This window comes from Octopus sinensis, linkage group LG15 (genome assembly GCF_006345805.1).
Source record: "Octopus sinensis linkage group LG15, ASM634580v1, whole genome shotgun sequence".
NCBI lineage: Eukaryota > Metazoa > Mollusca > Cephalopoda > Octopoda > Octopodidae > Octopus > Octopus sinensis.
The window spans coordinates 8936600-8955375 of record NC_043011.1 but is presented as its reverse complement, the minus strand read 5'-3'; the positions used below and the strand labels follow the sequence as shown (position 1 = coordinate 8955375).

General features: G+C 38.8%; 1 protein-coding gene across 1 annotated transcript in view; it reads right to left on the bottom strand.

Annotated features, from left to right (window-relative positions):
* LOC115219981 (coiled-coil domain-containing protein 125) overlaps positions 1-18776 on the bottom strand; it is a 37493-nt gene that overhangs the window by 14560 nt on the left and 4157 nt on the right. The window contains exons 2-6 of the mRNA XM_029790282.2: positions 13587-13796; positions 10620-10693; positions 9392-9478; positions 8111-8182; positions 6314-6399 (exon numbers count right to left, since the gene is read on the bottom strand). Coding sequence (XP_029646142.1) covers positions 6314-6399; positions 8111-8182; positions 9392-9478; positions 10620-10693; positions 13587-13796 — 529 coding nt within the window. The remainder of the gene's footprint in view (positions 1-6313; positions 6400-8110; positions 8183-9391; positions 9479-10619; positions 10694-13586; positions 13797-18776) is intronic.

Genomic DNA, 18776 nt, shown 5'->3' with positions numbered 1-18776 from the left:
TGAGAAAGAAGGATCACGAAGAAAAGAAAAGAGAAAGAAAGAAGAAGAAAAATAAGGGATAAAGAAGATAGTAATGGAGGTACCGAGAGAAGCGTGATGTGTGATATAACATGAGCTGTTACACACACACACATACATACATACCACACACATATCTGTGAATGTGTATGGGTGTGTGTTATGACAAGAGAACATGGATATTGTATGAAAGGTGAATAATAGCTGATGTGGAGCTGATTAGAAACTTAGAACAGCTGTTGGTATTCTCTCTTTCCCTCTCTCTCTCTCTCTCTGTCCATACTCACCCTCTGTCTTTCCACATCTCTGTCTGTTAGTCACAAGTTCTTATCTTTCTCCCGGCTGTCTTTTCCCTCCTCCCCTTCCACCCGCTTCTCTCTCACCACTTACGAAGTTTATGTAAATTCAATCTACATAGATTAATCCTGAAATATAATTCTCTCTTTAACACCATCTCATGTGTACACGTGAGAGACAGTAGTTAAGTCATTGGCTGACACATACATTCATATACACGTGTGTTTATATATACACACACACACACATACACATATGTGTGTGTGTGATGATGGTAGCTTATATTTATCATGCCAACATGGAAGGGTGACATTAAGCAATGATGATGATGATATATATATATATATATATATATATATATATATATATATATATATATATATGTGTGTGTGTGTGTATGTGTGTATACACACGCACACACATATACATACTTACACACACACACTCATGCCATATTTTCCCTCTCCTGAGGTATCCAGTGGTAGGGCCTTTCCATAAGGTAGTGAACAGTGGAACGACTTTTAATTAGATGTGTTCAGGTAAAACTACAAATAAATCAACTTCATTACTAAGAAGTCGTTGAGAAGCAACCATTGCAGTTGTTACCTGCTGTGTGCAGTAACCTGGCAATTAACTCTGGTGAATCTATAAAAAGATTGAACAGACCCTGTGAAAATGGTGGGCTAAAACGGTCGCCTTTAAATGAACCCTGTTATTTAAGGGTCAGGTAGAGCAGGCACTTGTCTTTTTGGCTTTATTGTGGTTTGGGGTGACGGGTGGGTGGGTCAAGATGGTGTCTGTGTATGTTGGGGAGTACATGAGTACGTGGAACAGGTGGGTAGGTATCTAGACATATTTGATTACAGGTGATGACAAAGAGAGAGAGAGAGAAAGAGACAAACAGACGGATAGATAGACAGAATGTGTGTGTGTGTGTGTGTGTGTGTGTGTGTGTGTGTATGCGTATGTGTGTGTGTATGCGTGTGTGTGCATTATGTTAGCAGTAACATAGGGAGTTACAGATAAAATTCAAGGATCCACATGTATCCCAGCTGTTGTCTCACTTTACTCCATGTCATCAAAGCCCCAACTTCACATCAGAAATTTGGGCTTCATTGTACAATACCAGCAGATAAGATATTGCTATGGGTCAGCAGCCATTGAATTTTACCCCAGTGCATGACTGGTATTCTATTTCATCAAATCCATCTGCATGAAAGTAACATTCACCTCAGCAGGATTTGAACCCAGAACATGACAATTCATAATGAAATGCTAGTCTGTATTTTGAGTCATGCATTTACAAGTCAGACATTTTAACATATCAACTAAAAGTTAAAACAAATATTAGCTTAAAACTAAATTTTAATGAGAAACAAAGGAAAGGTTTATAAATAATTAAAACAAGAAATTGCAAGAATAAAATGAAAATAATGTCAAAAATTACAAAATCAAATTTTAAAATATTTTGTAAATATAAATAAAATCAAAACTGAAAATAAGAAATACACATACAAGCACGATGGCCGTCCACCCGTGACCAAGGAAGACCATTGCTGACCTTTAGGAACATTGTGTGCTCTAGAACTAACTTATATTTTGCACTTGCGGCTCTGTTTGTGGCTAAAGAGTCCTGGTCTTGACAAGCATACACAACTGCAAACATTGCAGACCAAGCTTTCCCCGTCCACTATACCAGCAGTGTGCTTTTGAGCAGCACACTTAAGTTCTTCATGAAGAATACATGCTCTTTCAAAGGTGTAGATCTCATCCTTAACCTGCTTCCTCCATCTGTGGAGATGATAGGTATTGTTCTCCCAGTCAGTGTCCTGCATATCACAGGCCTTTAATGAGGACTTTACACAGTTCTTAAATCGCAGCCTTGGTTTCTGCCAGGGTCTCTTTCCATTCACAAGTTTCCCATATAGCATCTGCTTAGGGATTCTGCTGTCCTTTATTCTAATAAGGTGTCCAGTCCAGTGTAACCGGTGCTTGTGCACTATCGCCTCAATACTCAAGATATCAGCTGTCCTCAGGACCTGTGTGTCTGCAGTTTTTAAGGTCCAGCCAACATTCAGTGTATCTGAAACATCTCTGATAAAAGTGTTCATGGACCCTTACATGACGTTTGTTAAGGGTCCCTGTTTCACATTAGTAAAGGATCGATGTCAGTACACATGCACGGTACACAGCGATTTTTGTTTGCTTTGTGATGCCATTTTGAGACCAGACATGAGACTGAAAAGACCAGAAGGAATCAGTTGTTCTTTGCAGCCTGAAAGATATTTCATCATTCAGGGAGCAAGAATGGCTGAGTATGCTGCCATAAGGAACAGTTCTGAAAGTAGTAGACAAGTTTGTCTACCACTTTCATAACTGTTCCTTCAACCAAAATAGCTGGTTCCATATATGGATTTCCTGGTGCAGGCTGGAACATTACAACAGTCTTGTCCAGGCTAATGCTGAGTTCAAATGCCTTGCAAGAAGCAGAAATACGATTCATAAGTATTTGCATGTCATCCACTGTATGAGTGACTAAGTCACAGTCATTTGCATAAAGGAGGTCACGAATAAGAGACTAGAAATCTTTTGAATTGGCAGCAAATTGGCAGATTAAAGAGGCGACCAGAAGATCGATATCTGACATATATTCCCAGAGAGCTAACCTTAGCAAAAGCATGAGTAAAAAGCAGCAGCAAAGTACAAAGAAAAGAGAGTTGGGGCAAGGATGTCACCCTGCTTGACACCATTCTCTACAGGAATGGGTCCTGTCATGGCACCACCAACATTGACCCAAGACTGCATCCCATCATGAAATGATTTTATTATAGATGCAAAATGATCCAGACATCCAAGTTTGCCAAGTATTTGTCATAGCAAGGCCCTATTCACAGTATCAAAGGCTTTCGTTAAATCAATGAATACCTGGACAAGATCCTTATTCTGCTCATAGCACTTCCCCTGCATCTGTCTTGCTGTGGAAATAATTCCCTGAATATTTGGTTTTATATCAGAGTGACCTTCTCCTAGAGACATGCTTCAACAGAAGCTGAGGGATGTCTCACTGCCAGTGGTCTTTCAGCATGCCAGACACCATCTTGGAATTTCTTCGTACCCCTGCTATTGCTAGATAGCCATTGAATCTGCACTAGGTTTATCTGACCTTTCAGCAGGTCTTGTTTTTAATCCTGCTGGGTTTCTAGAAACCCTCCTCACCTGGATAGCCTGGTGGGGGTGCCGGTTTAGTTGCTGACAACCTGACCAGGCAACAGGTTGTACTGGATTTCATGTTACCAGTAGCTCTTGCAAGAGCCTCATAACTGACTTGACATATGTACATACTTAGACACATGCATACAAAGTATATATATATATATATATATATATATATATATATATATATATATAAACGCACGCACACACACATTACAAGTATAAATATATATATACGTATGCGTGTGTGTATATTTTGCAATACATATATTTGTGTGTATGTGTGTGTGTTCTAAAGTTAAAAAGATAAAAAAACCGTCCAATGAATGGATAGGAATATTAAGTGAAGAGAACATAATTTATTTTCTCACTCTGCGTCACATGGGACTGACTGGATAGGGGGAGGCGGCGGCGGCGGCGGCGGCGGCGGCGGGGCGGCTAATTTTTGTTTAACATCAATAGAATTTACCATGGTGGCAGCAGTGGTAGTAGTAGTAATAGTTGCTGTTGTTTCAATGTTTTGGCCTACTGTGACTGAATGCATTACATTAAACACACACACACGCACACAGAAGCACAACATATGTGGCTGATCTACCCAGACATTGGTGAATCAATGTGTGGGTAGGTCCAACCCAGACATTGGTGAATCAGTGTGTGGGTAGGTCCAGCTGTTCACTGGCATGTTGCATATTTTTTTATTTTTTCCTCAACCCAAAAGGTGGTGGTGGTGGTGGTGGTGGCGGCGATAGTGGTGGTAGTGGTGTTAGTGGTGGTAGTGGTTGTGGTATTTGTGGTGGTGGTGGTGGTGGTGGTGGTGGTAGTGGCGTTAGTGGTGGTAGTGGTTGTGGTATTTGTGGTGTTAGTGGTGGTGGTGGTGTGGTGGTGGTGGTGGTGGTGGTGGTGGTGGTGGTAGTGGCGTTAGTGGTGGCAATGGTTGTGGTATTTGTGGTGGTGGTGGTGGTGGTAGTGGCGTTAGTGGTGGTAGTGGTTGTGGTATTTGTGGTGTTAGTGGTGGTGGTGGTGGTAGTAATAGTGGTAGTAGTGGTGGTGGTGGTAGTGGTGGCTGTGGTGGTGGTGGATGTAGAAATGCGGAATACAACATTAAAAGCCCTGATGCTTCCTCTTACATACCAGCTTTAAAATCCTACCAAAACCAACCACACCTTTCATTCTTCCAGGGTCAATAAAATAATACCAGTTATCTTCTGGAGTTAGTTAAATTGACTCCCTGCTTCCCTCCCATCGAATTCCTAGCCATGCACCTAAGTCAGAAACCAATATTTAGGTCTTTTGACATTCTAAACCCCACCATAGGCAACATTGCCCTTCCCCCCACCCAGGCTTGATAAAATATGTACCAGTTAACAAATATTTATTGCTGGCCATTAAGATATTGGGAGTTGGCAATTTACAATCATCATCATCATCATCGTTTAACGTCCGTTTTCTACGCTGGCATGGGTTGGACGGTTTGACTGAGGCAAGCCGGCAGGCAGCACCAGACTCCAATTTGATCTGGCAAGGTTGAACAACAAAATGTGTCTTCATTTACCAATTCCACATTGCATCAACCAAAGCCACCGCCTGTCATGACAGATTCTTCTTAAGAACTGAGTCAAAGACACCAGAGTCTAATACTCAACCACTTTTATGTTAATTCCACACATTGCTAAATTCAGGTTGGTATAACCATTGAATGCTTCCTATTAAGTCTGAGAGAGAACCAAACATATTGGAAATCAGTTTTTGATTTCTCTGACAACAAAAGTTTGTAGAATCAGTAATGCCTCACTGATTCTCTTTAGTAATGTTGACACCATGAGTTCAAATCCAGTCACAGTCAATTCTTTCTTTTATTCTTCTAAGGTAAATAAAATAAAGTACCAGTGGTGTACTAAGATTAAGTCACTCCAAACCTACAGAAGACACATGGCTCAGTGGTTAGGGTATTTGGCTCATGGTCTTAAAGTCATGAGTTCAATTCCTGGTGATGCATTGTTTGCAAGACACTCTTTACTCCACATTGCTCCAGTCCACTCAGCTGGCAAAAATGAGTAGTACCTGAATTTTGAAGGACCAGCCTTGTCCCATTCTGTGTCACACTGAATCTCCCTGAGAACTACGTTAAGGGTATGCATGTCTGTGGAGCACTCAGCCACTTGCACATTAATTTCTTGGGCAGGCTTGTTCCATTGATCAGATCAACTGGAACCCTTGTGGTCGTAATCGATGGAGTGCCAGTAAGTAGCCCAAGCCTATAGGGTTGTACAAATGCCATTACCGTTGGTTGGCTATAGATCAACCATGACCAAACAAACCTCTGGTCAAAGGTAATCCTCCCAGGACCATCCTGTCTTTTCTGTATGTGGAATGAACTCAGGACTACCTTATCTAACATGTCCATTTTTAAGATGCTGTGATTTGAGGGTCATTTGGCTGCTATTGCTAGCAACAACATAGAGTCTCTCTCAATGACTTGTCTTGTAAAAATGTAAGAGTTATGTTGTCTGATAATGATGGGATTTTAAAGTACCAGCTATATTCTGGGGTTAATTATGCTTTCCACCTAGAGTTTGTAGCTTTGTTCCATTGTCCGGCACCTTAATTTACATTTTAGAAGTGGTGGAGGTATGTTCTCTGTGGAGTGTTTAGCCACTCTCCTAAAATGATGTTGATGATGATGCTGTTGATATGGTGGTGATGATGATGATGGTGGTAAGGGAGATGATGGCAGTGATGATGATGATGAAGGAAGGAATCCTGTTGAAAAAGGAGGACTGACCTATCAAACCTGTGGGCCCACGTCTGTTGGCTGTCCATCAATGTGGTCTCTTGGAGACCCAATGCAAACTGGAGACTGTTCACTGCCTGATGAAGAAATACAGAGATAGAGAAGGCAATTTAATAACAAACCACAATTGTTGGGTAAGAAATAAGTTTTTGAATTCAGTCTCAGACAAGAACCCTACAATGAAACGAGACCTTTTCTGGCTGTTTGTTGTTGATTTGTGATTATCGGGTGGCAGTTACTGTGCGGGTGGCACGTAAAAAGCACCCACTACACTCACGGAGTGGTTGGCGTTAGGAAGGGCATCCAGCTGTAGAAACATTGCCAGATAAAACTGGAGCCTGGTGCAGCCTTCTGGCTTCCCAGATCCCCGGTCGAACCGTCCAACCCATGCTAGCATGGAGAACGGACGTTAAACGATGATGATGATGATGATGATGATGATATTATTCCTTAGCGATGTCTTCTTTTCATCATCTCAGACACTTTGTACATACATTCAGTCATCCCTGGAACTGCTGCACATGATACAGGTTGACTATTTACACAATCTCAGGTGTGGCAATGTTGGTAAGAAGCTTGCTTCCAAACTATGAAGTCTTAGGTTCAGTTCCACTTCACTGTGCTTTGGACAAGAGTTTTTTAATATAGCCTGGGGTCAACAAAGTCATGTGAGTGGACTTAATACACAGAAACTGAAAGAAGTCCTTCATACGTATATGTGTCGCTGTGTTTTATCAAAGTGTGTGTATCTGTGTTTGTGCTGGTTGTTGCCTACCACTGCTTGACAACCAGTGTTGGGTTTACATCCAGTGACTTAACAGTTCAGCAAAAGCAAACTGATAGAAAAAGTACCAGGCATTAAAAATAAGTCCTTGGGTTGATTATTTGATAAAAACCTTGAAAGCAGAGCCCCAGCATGGCCTCAGCCCAGTGAGTGAATGAAGTAAAAGATAAACAGACACCAACAGTTCCTTACAATGCTACCACAACAACTCTAAGCTACTACAACAATACTGCAACAGTAGCACAACCCTAATACAGCACCTGAGCAATTATAACAGCATCTGATATGGGAGTAACAGCCATGGTTAGAACTGACTTGGAGACAGAACCACAACAACTACAGTAATATCTTATAAACACTGTCCCTTCCTCTTGGTCCACTGAACACACACACACACACACACACACACACACACACACCATACAATATAGTTAATTGGATATTTGATTGAAATAAAGTGTTCAATACTTCTGTAAATCAGATGCATTCAGACAATTGGTCAGTTGTAGCACTATAACAGAACTGGTCAGTACTTATGGACCTACACAAATAATAATAATAATAATAATAATAATAATAATAATAATAATCCTTTCTACTAAAGGCACAAGGGGCCTGAAATTTTGAGGGAGAGGACTAGCCAATTACATCGACCCCAGTGTTTCACTGGTACTTAATTTATTGACCCTCAAAAGGATGAAAGGCAATGTCAGCAAAATACTGCTAAGCATTTTGTCCAGAGTGCTAACGATTCTGCCAGCTTGCTGCCTTATAATAACAATGGTTTCAAACTTTGGCACAAGGCCAGCAATTTTGGAGGAGGGGGCAAGTAAAGTACACCAACTCAGTTTCTGGAAAGATGGAAGTCAACCATGACAGAATTTGAAGTCAGAATGCAAAGATGGACGAACTGCCGAGCAGCTCTTTGTCCAGCCAATGGTTCTTCCACAACAACAATAATTCTTTTCTTAAAGATCATTTTATAAGTAAATGCAATATTTTACCTTGACAAGTTCTTTATTTTCACATTTGATCTTTTTCTCCAAATTACTGCTTTCTTTGCGAGACGTTTCCATCTTATTGAAGTGATTCCAGTCAAAAGAAATGATACGGGTTAACAAAGAATGACAGATGGGAAAAAATAGGTATTAGATAAAAAAATATAAAAGCAACTGAAGAAGGATAATGTTGATTATTTCTTTAATTAGTAGATGGTTTCATAATAGGGTGATCAATAATCATCCTTTAATCTGTCGACTCACATTAAGAGTGCTGAAGGACTCATCACCTGTCCCTTAAATTATTAGGGTTTATGTGGCATCATTCAATGATTGTTTCTGTCAAAGCTAATAATCCTTTTCTGCAATAGGCCCCTGAAATTTGGGGGCGGGGGAGAGTTGATTACATTGACTCCTCACCCAGTACTTAATTGTTACTTATTTTGTCAACCCCAAAAGGATGTAAGGCATAGCTGACCTCAGCGGAATTAGAACTCAGAATGGGAAGATGGACAAAATACTGTTAAGCATTTCACCCAATGTGCTAATGTTTCTGCCAGCTTCCTGCCTTGATGACAATAACAACAACAAAAATAATGATAATAAATGCCCTGATGCAGTACCAGGCAGTGGTTCTCATGGCTTCTGATCTTAACTGATTGGAAGTGTTATCATGTACATTGTTTTGTCTTGGTATAAAAGATGGGCTACAGCAAATACTATGCTCAATACCACAGATTTGCTTGTCAGTTGTTTGTTAATCATCAGAACCAATACCAGTGTATGACTGGTATTAATTTCAATGAACATAGAGGGATGAAAGACAGATGACCTTGGCGGGATTTGAACTCAGAACCTAGAGAGAAACAACTCAATATTGTAGCGCATTTTGTCTGGCACTGCCATTTATATTGTTCTACTATTGGGAGCCATTTTGTTTGGCACTACTGTTTTGGTAACATTACTGTTATTAAAAGATAAATGATCATAGACACAAGATCTCTCATCTTGGAGAGAGAGTACCGTCAATTAAATAACCCTTAGCACCTGAGTACATTGGTACTTCGGTACATTGACCTCAGAAGGAAGAAAGGCAAAGTTGACCTCAGCATGACCCTATTCTGAGACTTTATTAATTCTGCCATTCTAAGACACTTAGTCTGGTATTTTACCATTCTTGCCAAATATTGGAACAATGTTAGAGGAATGGTTAATGGCTTTTTGCCAAAAAGACAAACAAAACACAAGAATAAAAGTCCAAAATGCTTCAATCTTTCCAGACCTCACCTGTTGCTTCAATATTCTAATAGCTTCGTACTTTGATTCCAATCTCAGTTGGCAGTTTTCAAATTCCATCTTTATTTCTTCAACTTCCTGCAAGCAATTCAAACAAAATTTGGTTAAAATACCTTCTGCTTTCTAAACAAGCCCCAGCCCCGTTTCTTCTTGAGAAATGACCATCCCCCCACACCACACCACTTCTCAACATGTCTTACTCTATGATAATCCCCATCCATTGACAGCAAGCAATAATTCACATTCACCACAAACTGCCTCTTTACATAACTCCTCCTCCTCCTCCTCCTCCTTCACAACTGATATCTCTATACAACCAACATCACAACTCATTCTTCATACAATAATGTGCCTCACAAATTCACAACACACACACACACACACACACACACACACACACACACACACACACACACTTCATACAACCTCACAATAAAGGCTTCACGCTGTTATATGCCTAAAACACATTTGTGCATGTGCTTGTGTGTGTGTGTGTGTGTGTGTATTTATGCACATCTAGGGTATCAATCATCATTGATTAACATTCGTTTTCCATGCTGGCATGGGTTGGACGGTTTGACTGAGGGCTGGCGAACCAGATGGCTGCACCAGGCTCATCTGATCTGGTAATGTTTCTACAGCTGGATGCCCTTCCTAACGCCAACCACTCTGAGTGTGTAGCAGGTGCTTTTTACATGCCTCTGGCACCGGAGCCAGTAAAGCAGGTCTGGCAACGAACATGCTTGGATGGTACTTTTTAAGTGCCACCAACACAGGAGCCAGTCATTGGGGTACTGACATTGGTCACAATCGGTTGGTACTTTTTACGTCCCACCAGCACAGTAGCTGGTCAGGCAGACCTGGCTTCGACCACATTCGGATGGTGCCTTTGATGTGTATATATATATATATATACACACACACACATACATACATATGTATGTGTGTGTGCATGTATGTATGTGTATGTATGTGTTACATGTGTATATGTGTGTGTGCGCATGTGTGTGTATGTGTGTGTTTATGTGTGTGTATGTGTGTGTATGTATGTATGTCTGCATTATAGAGAACATAAGAAACTACTTGACTACAAAATCTGTTGTTTTTGTCTTATTTCATTAAACAAAAAAACATGCAACCCCAACAGGGATGAGGTCACAAGCCCCAGACTGTTTAATCGGGGACAGTGACAAATGGAATTTAAGGGAGTCATAATTACCTGAATCATGAATATCAATTTTTTCTCATAGTTTTTCTCTTGATTCGGTTTGAAACGGAACTTTTTTACATGAGCTGGAGAGAGAGAGAGGGGAGAGGGAGAGAGAGAGACAATGAAAATATTGTAATTCCTGTGATTTATGTGTTGTGAAAGGGTGATTGATGACTTAGGAGGGAATGATTGATGAGTTTGGAGTAAGTGGTTGTTGTGTAGGCACCAGTGCTAAGGAATAATAAATGCACTGGGAGAAGGGTAAATGATGATTTAAGAGAGAGTGATTGATGATTTGGAAATGAGTGATTGATGAATAAATAGTGGTATTGAGGGGTGGTTGATGTGATGAGTGATGAGTGATGTACTGGTATTGGCTGATGTGAATTTATATTAAACATTCTTACTACAGCAATAAAAATTATTCCTTTATTAACCAGAAAGGGTTTAAATTTAGAAAAACAATGTGGATAGCAAAAGACAAATAGAATGTGGGGTTATGATAATGATAATCCTTTCAACTATAGGCAGAAGGCCTGAAACTTTGTGGGAGGGGATAAGTCAATTACATTGACCCCAGTGTTTCACAGGTACTTATTTCATCAACCCCAAAAGGATGAAAGGTAAAGTCAACCTTGGTGTGATTTGAACTCACAATCTAAAGACAGATGAAATGCTACTAAGCAGTTTGTCCTGCAAGCTAACAATTCTGCCAGCTCACCACCTTAATAATAATAATAATAATAATAATAATAATAATAATAATAATAATGATGATGATGATGATGATGATGATGATGATAGTAATAATAATAATAATAATAATAATAATAATAATAATAATAATAATAATGATGATGATGATGATGATGATGATGATGATGATAGTAATAATAATAATAATAATAATGATGATGATGATGATGATGATGATAGTAATAATAATAATAATAATAATAATAATAATAATAATAATAATAATAATGATGATGATGATGATGATGATAGTAATAATAATAATAATAATAATGATGATGATGATGATGATGATGATGATGATAGTAATAATAATAATAATAATAATAATAATAATGATGATGATGATGATGATGATGATGATGATGATAGTAATAATAATAATAATAATAATAATAATAATAATAATAATGATGATGATGATGATGATGATGATGATGATGATGATAGTAATAATAATAATAATAATAATGATGATGATGATGATGATGATGATGATGATAGTAATAATAATAATAATAATAATAATAATAATAATAATGATGATGATGATGATGATGATGATGATGATGATGATGATAGTAATAATAATAATAATAATAATAATAATAATAATAATTGTAGTCAATGAAAACGGTAGCAGTAGTACCGATAATTGTTGGAGCCCTGGGAACAGTGAGCAAAAATCTCAAGAAGTACGTGGAACAAATAGGGGCTGCAATAAGGATGGAGCACTTGCAGAAAACAGCACGGCTTGGAACGGTTGGAATACTCCGGAAGGTGCTCGAAAAATAAGGTGTGGGGGGAGGTACCTTAGTTCACTGGTAGTGAACAGTTGACACCAGAGTACACCTCCAGCATTAGAAGCTGTGCAAAGGTAATAATTGATAATGATAATAATAATGCCCTGATGCAGTAGCAGGCAGTGGCTCTCATGGTGCCCTGATGCAGTACCGGGCAGTGGCTGTCATAGCTTCTGATCTTAACTGATTGGAGGTGTTATCATGTACATTGTTTTGTCTTGGTATAAAAGATGGGCTACAGAAAATATTCTGCTCAATACCACAGATTTGCTGGTCAGTTGCTTGATCTTAACCAGTTGAGCATGTCCCTTAGTGGCTGACAATACGTGCATCTCTGATCACGAGCAGAAGTAGTGGGGGAGCATCATAGACAATTGTTGAGAGGGATTCTTTGGATTTTCAAACATGAGTGCTTCATTCAACATCCTTAAACGACCCTTATTCAGGGACCCTTTGAGCAGGATGAGCCACTCAACCTGAAGAAAATTCTAACTGGGTCCCACCTGCAAGGTCATGCACTGTTTATCTTGATATGTGGTCTTCATGTCGTACACATATGGTTGTGATGCATGTGCCTGGTGTACACTTATCAGACGGGTAGTCATGATGGGTAAACTGGGCTTCATATATTTGTACCCTAGTGTCACTTTGATGGCATGCTCCGCTTTCTCAGTCAGTAATAATAAAGAGAACAGAAAGTGCCAGATAATTAACTTTACAATCGCAAATGACGAGAAAGTCAAAATGAGAAGTATAGAAAAAATGGCAAAGTACCAGGACCTAGATATTGCATTATAGAGACTATGGAAAGTGCAGGTAAAATGTATCCCAGTAGTTATAGGTGCATTGGGAACTAATCCTAAAGATCTGAACAGATGGAGAGAGGAAAAAAGGAATAGAGCCCAGTTTAGTACAGCTTCAGAAAACAGTGTTATTAGGAGCAGCTAGGATACTTAGGAAGGTTCTTGGCATCTAAGGTTACTCGTAGCCTGATGTTAGGATTGTTTTCTTTTCCAATAGTCTAATCTGTTGAATGAATATGAAAAGTAATAATAATAATGATGATGATGATGATGATGATGATGGTGGTGGTGATGATGATAATGATGATGATGATGATGATGATTCTGTCAATCTTGAGAATTTCTACACCTTTAACTGCTGCCAAATAAACCTTCAAATTATACATAACCATCTTTAAAAAAATGACACATTCAACATTGTAGTCATTGATACACAGACAGAAGAGATGGTCATGGATGCATCACCACTAATTACATGACTTCCTGATCAGAAGCGATCCAGGATTAAGCAATAAAATAGGTCTGCTAGGTCAGGGCTGACTGACCTGGGGCAAAAAACTAACAACAACAATAATAACTTATTGAATTCCATAAAAGAACCGGATGTCACTCACAGTTGCTTGGTTCTTGATTCACCGGCTGAGTTGCCCCTGGCAACAAGAAGTCATGACCTTGTAATAGATGAGCTAATGTTTCCTGGAACCGATATTTGGGATGTTGAAATGAAGCTGGTCTCGGAGCATCTAAGCTTTCATGATATGTAACTGGTTGGGTTGTGCTGTCTCTGGACTTGATGTGTTCCATGTGGGGTTGAGTTACGGTTACTGAGGAATATAAATGACAACAATAACAACAACAACAACGATGTTATTATTGCTCTTAATAATCTTTTCTTTTAACCCTATTTATGACAACTTGTAATATGGTATTTCAACTTTATAATATGTTTATTTATGTTATAAATTTTACTGGTGAGTGTGTTTAATTATAAGGCACAAAAAGAAAATGACTCTCCCCAGACACAACAGAATACACTTCAACACACTAACTCACATAAAGAATCTTGAAAACCAAATCCAAAAACGAAATATGTTACAAGAATTTCTGATTTATCACAAAACCACAAAATCTTAGGAGAAGATTAGGTAAGAAATCTAATGACTTAGTACATTGCTGGCATAATTCTCTTTTTTTTTACCCCAGAATGTTAAAATGCAAAGTCAGTCTTAGCTAAAATTTGGAATGGGACCTTAAGGGACTTATCTAAATATCAAAAACTAATTCATTTGATGATCTTCCAATTCTATGAATCTGTTTTCTTATCGTTTTGTTGCACAGTATAGGAGAGGTACTGCATGTTATCAATCCCCGAATTATGAAAAGGAAATAAAAACCTCAGCAAGATTTGAACTCAGAACTCAGAAAAAGGCATTGCTAAATACTGCAAAGCATTCTGGCTGGCATCAATGAGGTTTGAATTCAAATCGTGGAAGGACATATCTAAATACAAGTGATGTGTCCACCACTCCATGGATTCTGCCATCATCCCACTTGGACGATGAATTCTAACATAAATACTGGATGGGATGGAATGAGAATACAATCGATTTGTTCTTTCAACCCCAAATTATGGTAATGAAGCGAGAAATGGTGACTGAGGAGGAATAAAAGAAGGCATTGTTTGTTGCACGGGGGATTGAACCAAGTTATTTTCATCTAAACTTTTCCTTATCTTCTCTCTACCTATCTTGCACAAACATTTCGGTAACGTCCCATTGCAATGGGGCCCAGCTCTGTCAACATATCTTTATCGATATATCTGAAGACAAACTGGACATTTTTCTACCATTTCTGGCTTCGAAGTTTCTGATTTAATTCATAAACATTCAACAATATCCAACAACCTTTAAAACATTTAGCAGCAGTCCGGTTCCACTTGCTGATCCAAATTCACTTACAGGAACAAACTTTACATATTACCCAATTTCTTTAAGACTAGTGTCTGCCTCACCACACAGAACCGCAACTTCGGAACGATCAGACATTCTTTTACGTCTGTGAAACTTTGTGAAATGAAAGTCCAAGTTACAACTGTTATTACAAATACTTGGCGATCTTACGGTACAAGTACCATAACTGCCAATTATAAACCCACGTAGGTTTGTTTACATTTCTGAAGAAAAAAGAAACCCTTTTCTCCCCCCCTAACCCTAACCCTAACCTCCCCATATATAAAAAAAATTTACGGAGAGTGACGATCTTCTTCTTCAAATGTAAACAAACACACACGTGGCAGTTATGGTACTTGTACCGAAAGATGGCCAAAATACTTACTGAGTGTTGTGTCCTTTCGTTTGTATACATAACTACCTATTACTGTATGTATGTATACTTGCATGTACGCACGTTTGCACAGACGTATGTATGTAGGATTGGTAAACTGAATTCGTGGCTGAATGTTTCTGTGGGGCAGGGCTCATTTGTCATCAACGAAGTCATCAGGTCGGACACAAAGCTGACGACAGAAGATTGGTGACAAAAGATTGTGGAACATGCAGCACATGTGGGAATGTTTATAAAGTATGCTGGCAGTTGAAAAAGACACAATCGCAGACATTAGAATATACACCTGTAGACCGATGTCTAAGGGACAGCTTTGTGTGGAAGGCTTGCCAAAAGATATGTGGAAGACTTACAGGCTTAAAGAGAGGACGATACTTTTAATTATCAGAAGGGTTCTTCCTCATACACAAGTATATGTATGTATGTATGTATGTATTGTATGTATGTATGTATGTATGTATATATGTATGTATGTATGTATTTATGTACACACCATACTAATCATATCTGTCGGGCAAGTGGAAGAGAGTGTAATTCGGCAGGAGGACTTAAACGACATGCAAAGGTACATGAAGCCCAGTTACAACTACAGCCGGCTATTACCGGTAAAGGTTTTAGTTGCCAATTTTGTACAAGACATTGTAGATCTTTAGCTGGGCTAAAAAGTCACATTCGATCACAGCACCAATAACAGTTAAGCTTCGTGCAATGGCCATACTCGATAACGAGGGGGCAGCCATAATAATGTATGTATGTATGTGTGTATGTATGTATGTATGTATGTATGTATGTATGTATGTCTACATGTATGTATGTGTGTATGTATGTATGTATGTCTACATGTATGTATGTATGTATGTATGTATGTATGTCTACATGTATGTATGTGTGTATGTATGTATGTATGTCTACATGTATGTATGTGTGTATGTATGTATGTATGTCTACATGTATGTATGTATATGTATGTATGTATGTATGTATTTATGTACACACCATACTAATCATATCTGTCGGGCAAGTGGAAGAGAGTGTAATTCGGCAGGAGGACTTAAACGACATGCAAAGGTACATGAAGCCCAGTTACAACTACAGCCGGCTATTACCGGTAAAGGTTTTAGTTGCCAATTTTGTACAAGACATTGTAGATCTTTAGCTGGGCTAAAAAGTCACATTCGATCACAGCACCAATAACAGTTAAGCTTCGTGCAATGGCCATACTCGATAACGAGGGGGCAGCCATAATAATGTATGTATGTATGTGTGTATGTATGTATGTATGTATGTATGTATGTATGTATGTCTACATGTATGTATGTGTGTATGTATGTATGTATGTCTACATGTATGTATGTATGTATGTATGTATGTATGTCTACATGTATGTATGTGTGTATGTATGTATGTATGTCTACATGTATGTATGTGTGTATGTATGTATGTATGTCTACATGTATGTATGTATATGTATGTATGTATGTATGTATTTATGTACACACCATACTAATCATATCTGTCGGGCAAGTGGAAGAGAGTGTAATTCGGCAGGAGGACTTAAACGACATGCAAAGGTACATGAAGCCCAGTTACAACTACAGCCGGCTATTACCGGTAAAGGTTTTAGTTGCCAATTTTGTACAAGACATTGTAGATCTTTAGCTGGGCTAAAAAGTCACATTCGATCACAGCACCAATAACAGTTAAGCTTCGTGCAATGGCCATACTCGATAACGAGGGGGCAGCCATAATAATGTATGTATGTATGTGTGTATGTATGTATGTATGTATGTATGTATGTATGTATGTATGTATGTATGTCTACATGTATGTATGTGTGTATGTATGTATGTATGTCTACATGTATGTATGTATGTATGTATGTATGTATGTCTACATGTATGTATGTGTGTATGTATGTATGTATGTCTACATGTATGTATGTGTGTATGTATGTATGTATGTCTACATGTATGTATGTATGTATGTATGTATGTATGTCTACATGTATGTATGTATGTATGTGTATGAAAGATAGATAGAGAGAGAGAGAGAGAAAATGAGGGGGACGGGGAGAGAAAGGTTACAAAGAGGAGAACCATACAATTGGTGCACGTGAGAATACGTTGAAGTTTAAGTTTAGATAACTTAGGTGTATTCATCCCTGTTGATTTTAGACTATTGGCATCTGTCACACATTTCACTGTCTTTGTCCAACATATTTCTACACAGGTGCGCGCACATACACTCGTGTGTGTGCGCGTGTGTGTGTGTGTGTGTGTGTGTGTGTGTGTGTGTGTGTGTGTGTGTGTGTGTGTGTGTGTGTGTGTGTGTGTGAGTGTGTGTGTGCGTGCGTGTGTGTGTGTGTGTGTGCTTCCGATGGATTTTTGTGTCAATTCTGACATCACTGTTCTAGTTAATCAACGGAACCGCCTACATATCGTACTCTAGTGCAGGTATCCCCATACTGTCTTCCATATTGTACTCTAGTGTAAGTACTTCCATGATGTCGTCACAGTCACTAACCTACATGTTTCTATCTACAATCCAAACGTGACCAACCGCAGTATTATATTCAAGGTCACTCTATTATATTCATTCATTTTTAAGATCATAAGTTAAAATTTGAAGAAGATTCGGCTGCTATGTATAGCAGGTCGAGTGATTGCCTAACGGTCGCCCCACCCCCAAATGAGAATGACAACCTTAGTCGACACACCCACATTTCAGCCTCGAACTCCAAGATAATCTTATCATCGAAAATACATAAAGGAAGACACAAACACAAAACGGGAAAACAAAAAAACGCCCCAAAGCTGCACCCCGATTTCAAGCCCCCTTTTCCCCCCACCCTAATACGCAATAAAGAAATCTGAAAAAAAAAACCAACAAAAAAACCCCTTCAAAACTTTAGAAGCAAATAAGATCACAGACACCGCCCATAAAATGCGTTGGATCGGAAGGGATCACTGAACGCAGCTCCCTTTAACGATTAACATTTGGTCAGAGTTTGATTTTAATGTCTGATCTCCGGACAGGAACCAGTCAGGTTCTTGTTCTTGTTTTTACTCTGGCAAAAATCACATTTTTTTTTATTCAACAATTTCCGTGTCAGACCCCACTAAGCACTTGCTGTAGTGTATTTGTTATGCTTCACTATGAACACACACACACACACATTCTTAATTACATGAACTGATATCTAGAGAACATCCTTCAGTAGGGCCATGCAAATTCTTTAAACTGCAAAAAATATAAATAAATGAATGTAATAAAATAAACTGAAGCATTATTTTTAGGAAGAAATCACTCTCACTTAACATGAGTGACACTCAGCTAAATGTCGAGCAATCGCCCCAAATGCTAGATCTTATTATCACTACAGAGTATACCAGGAGCCAAACTACTCTAATGGAAGCAGACTGGATTAGGGTAATCTATGCGGAGCAGCAAACTCAACAGTA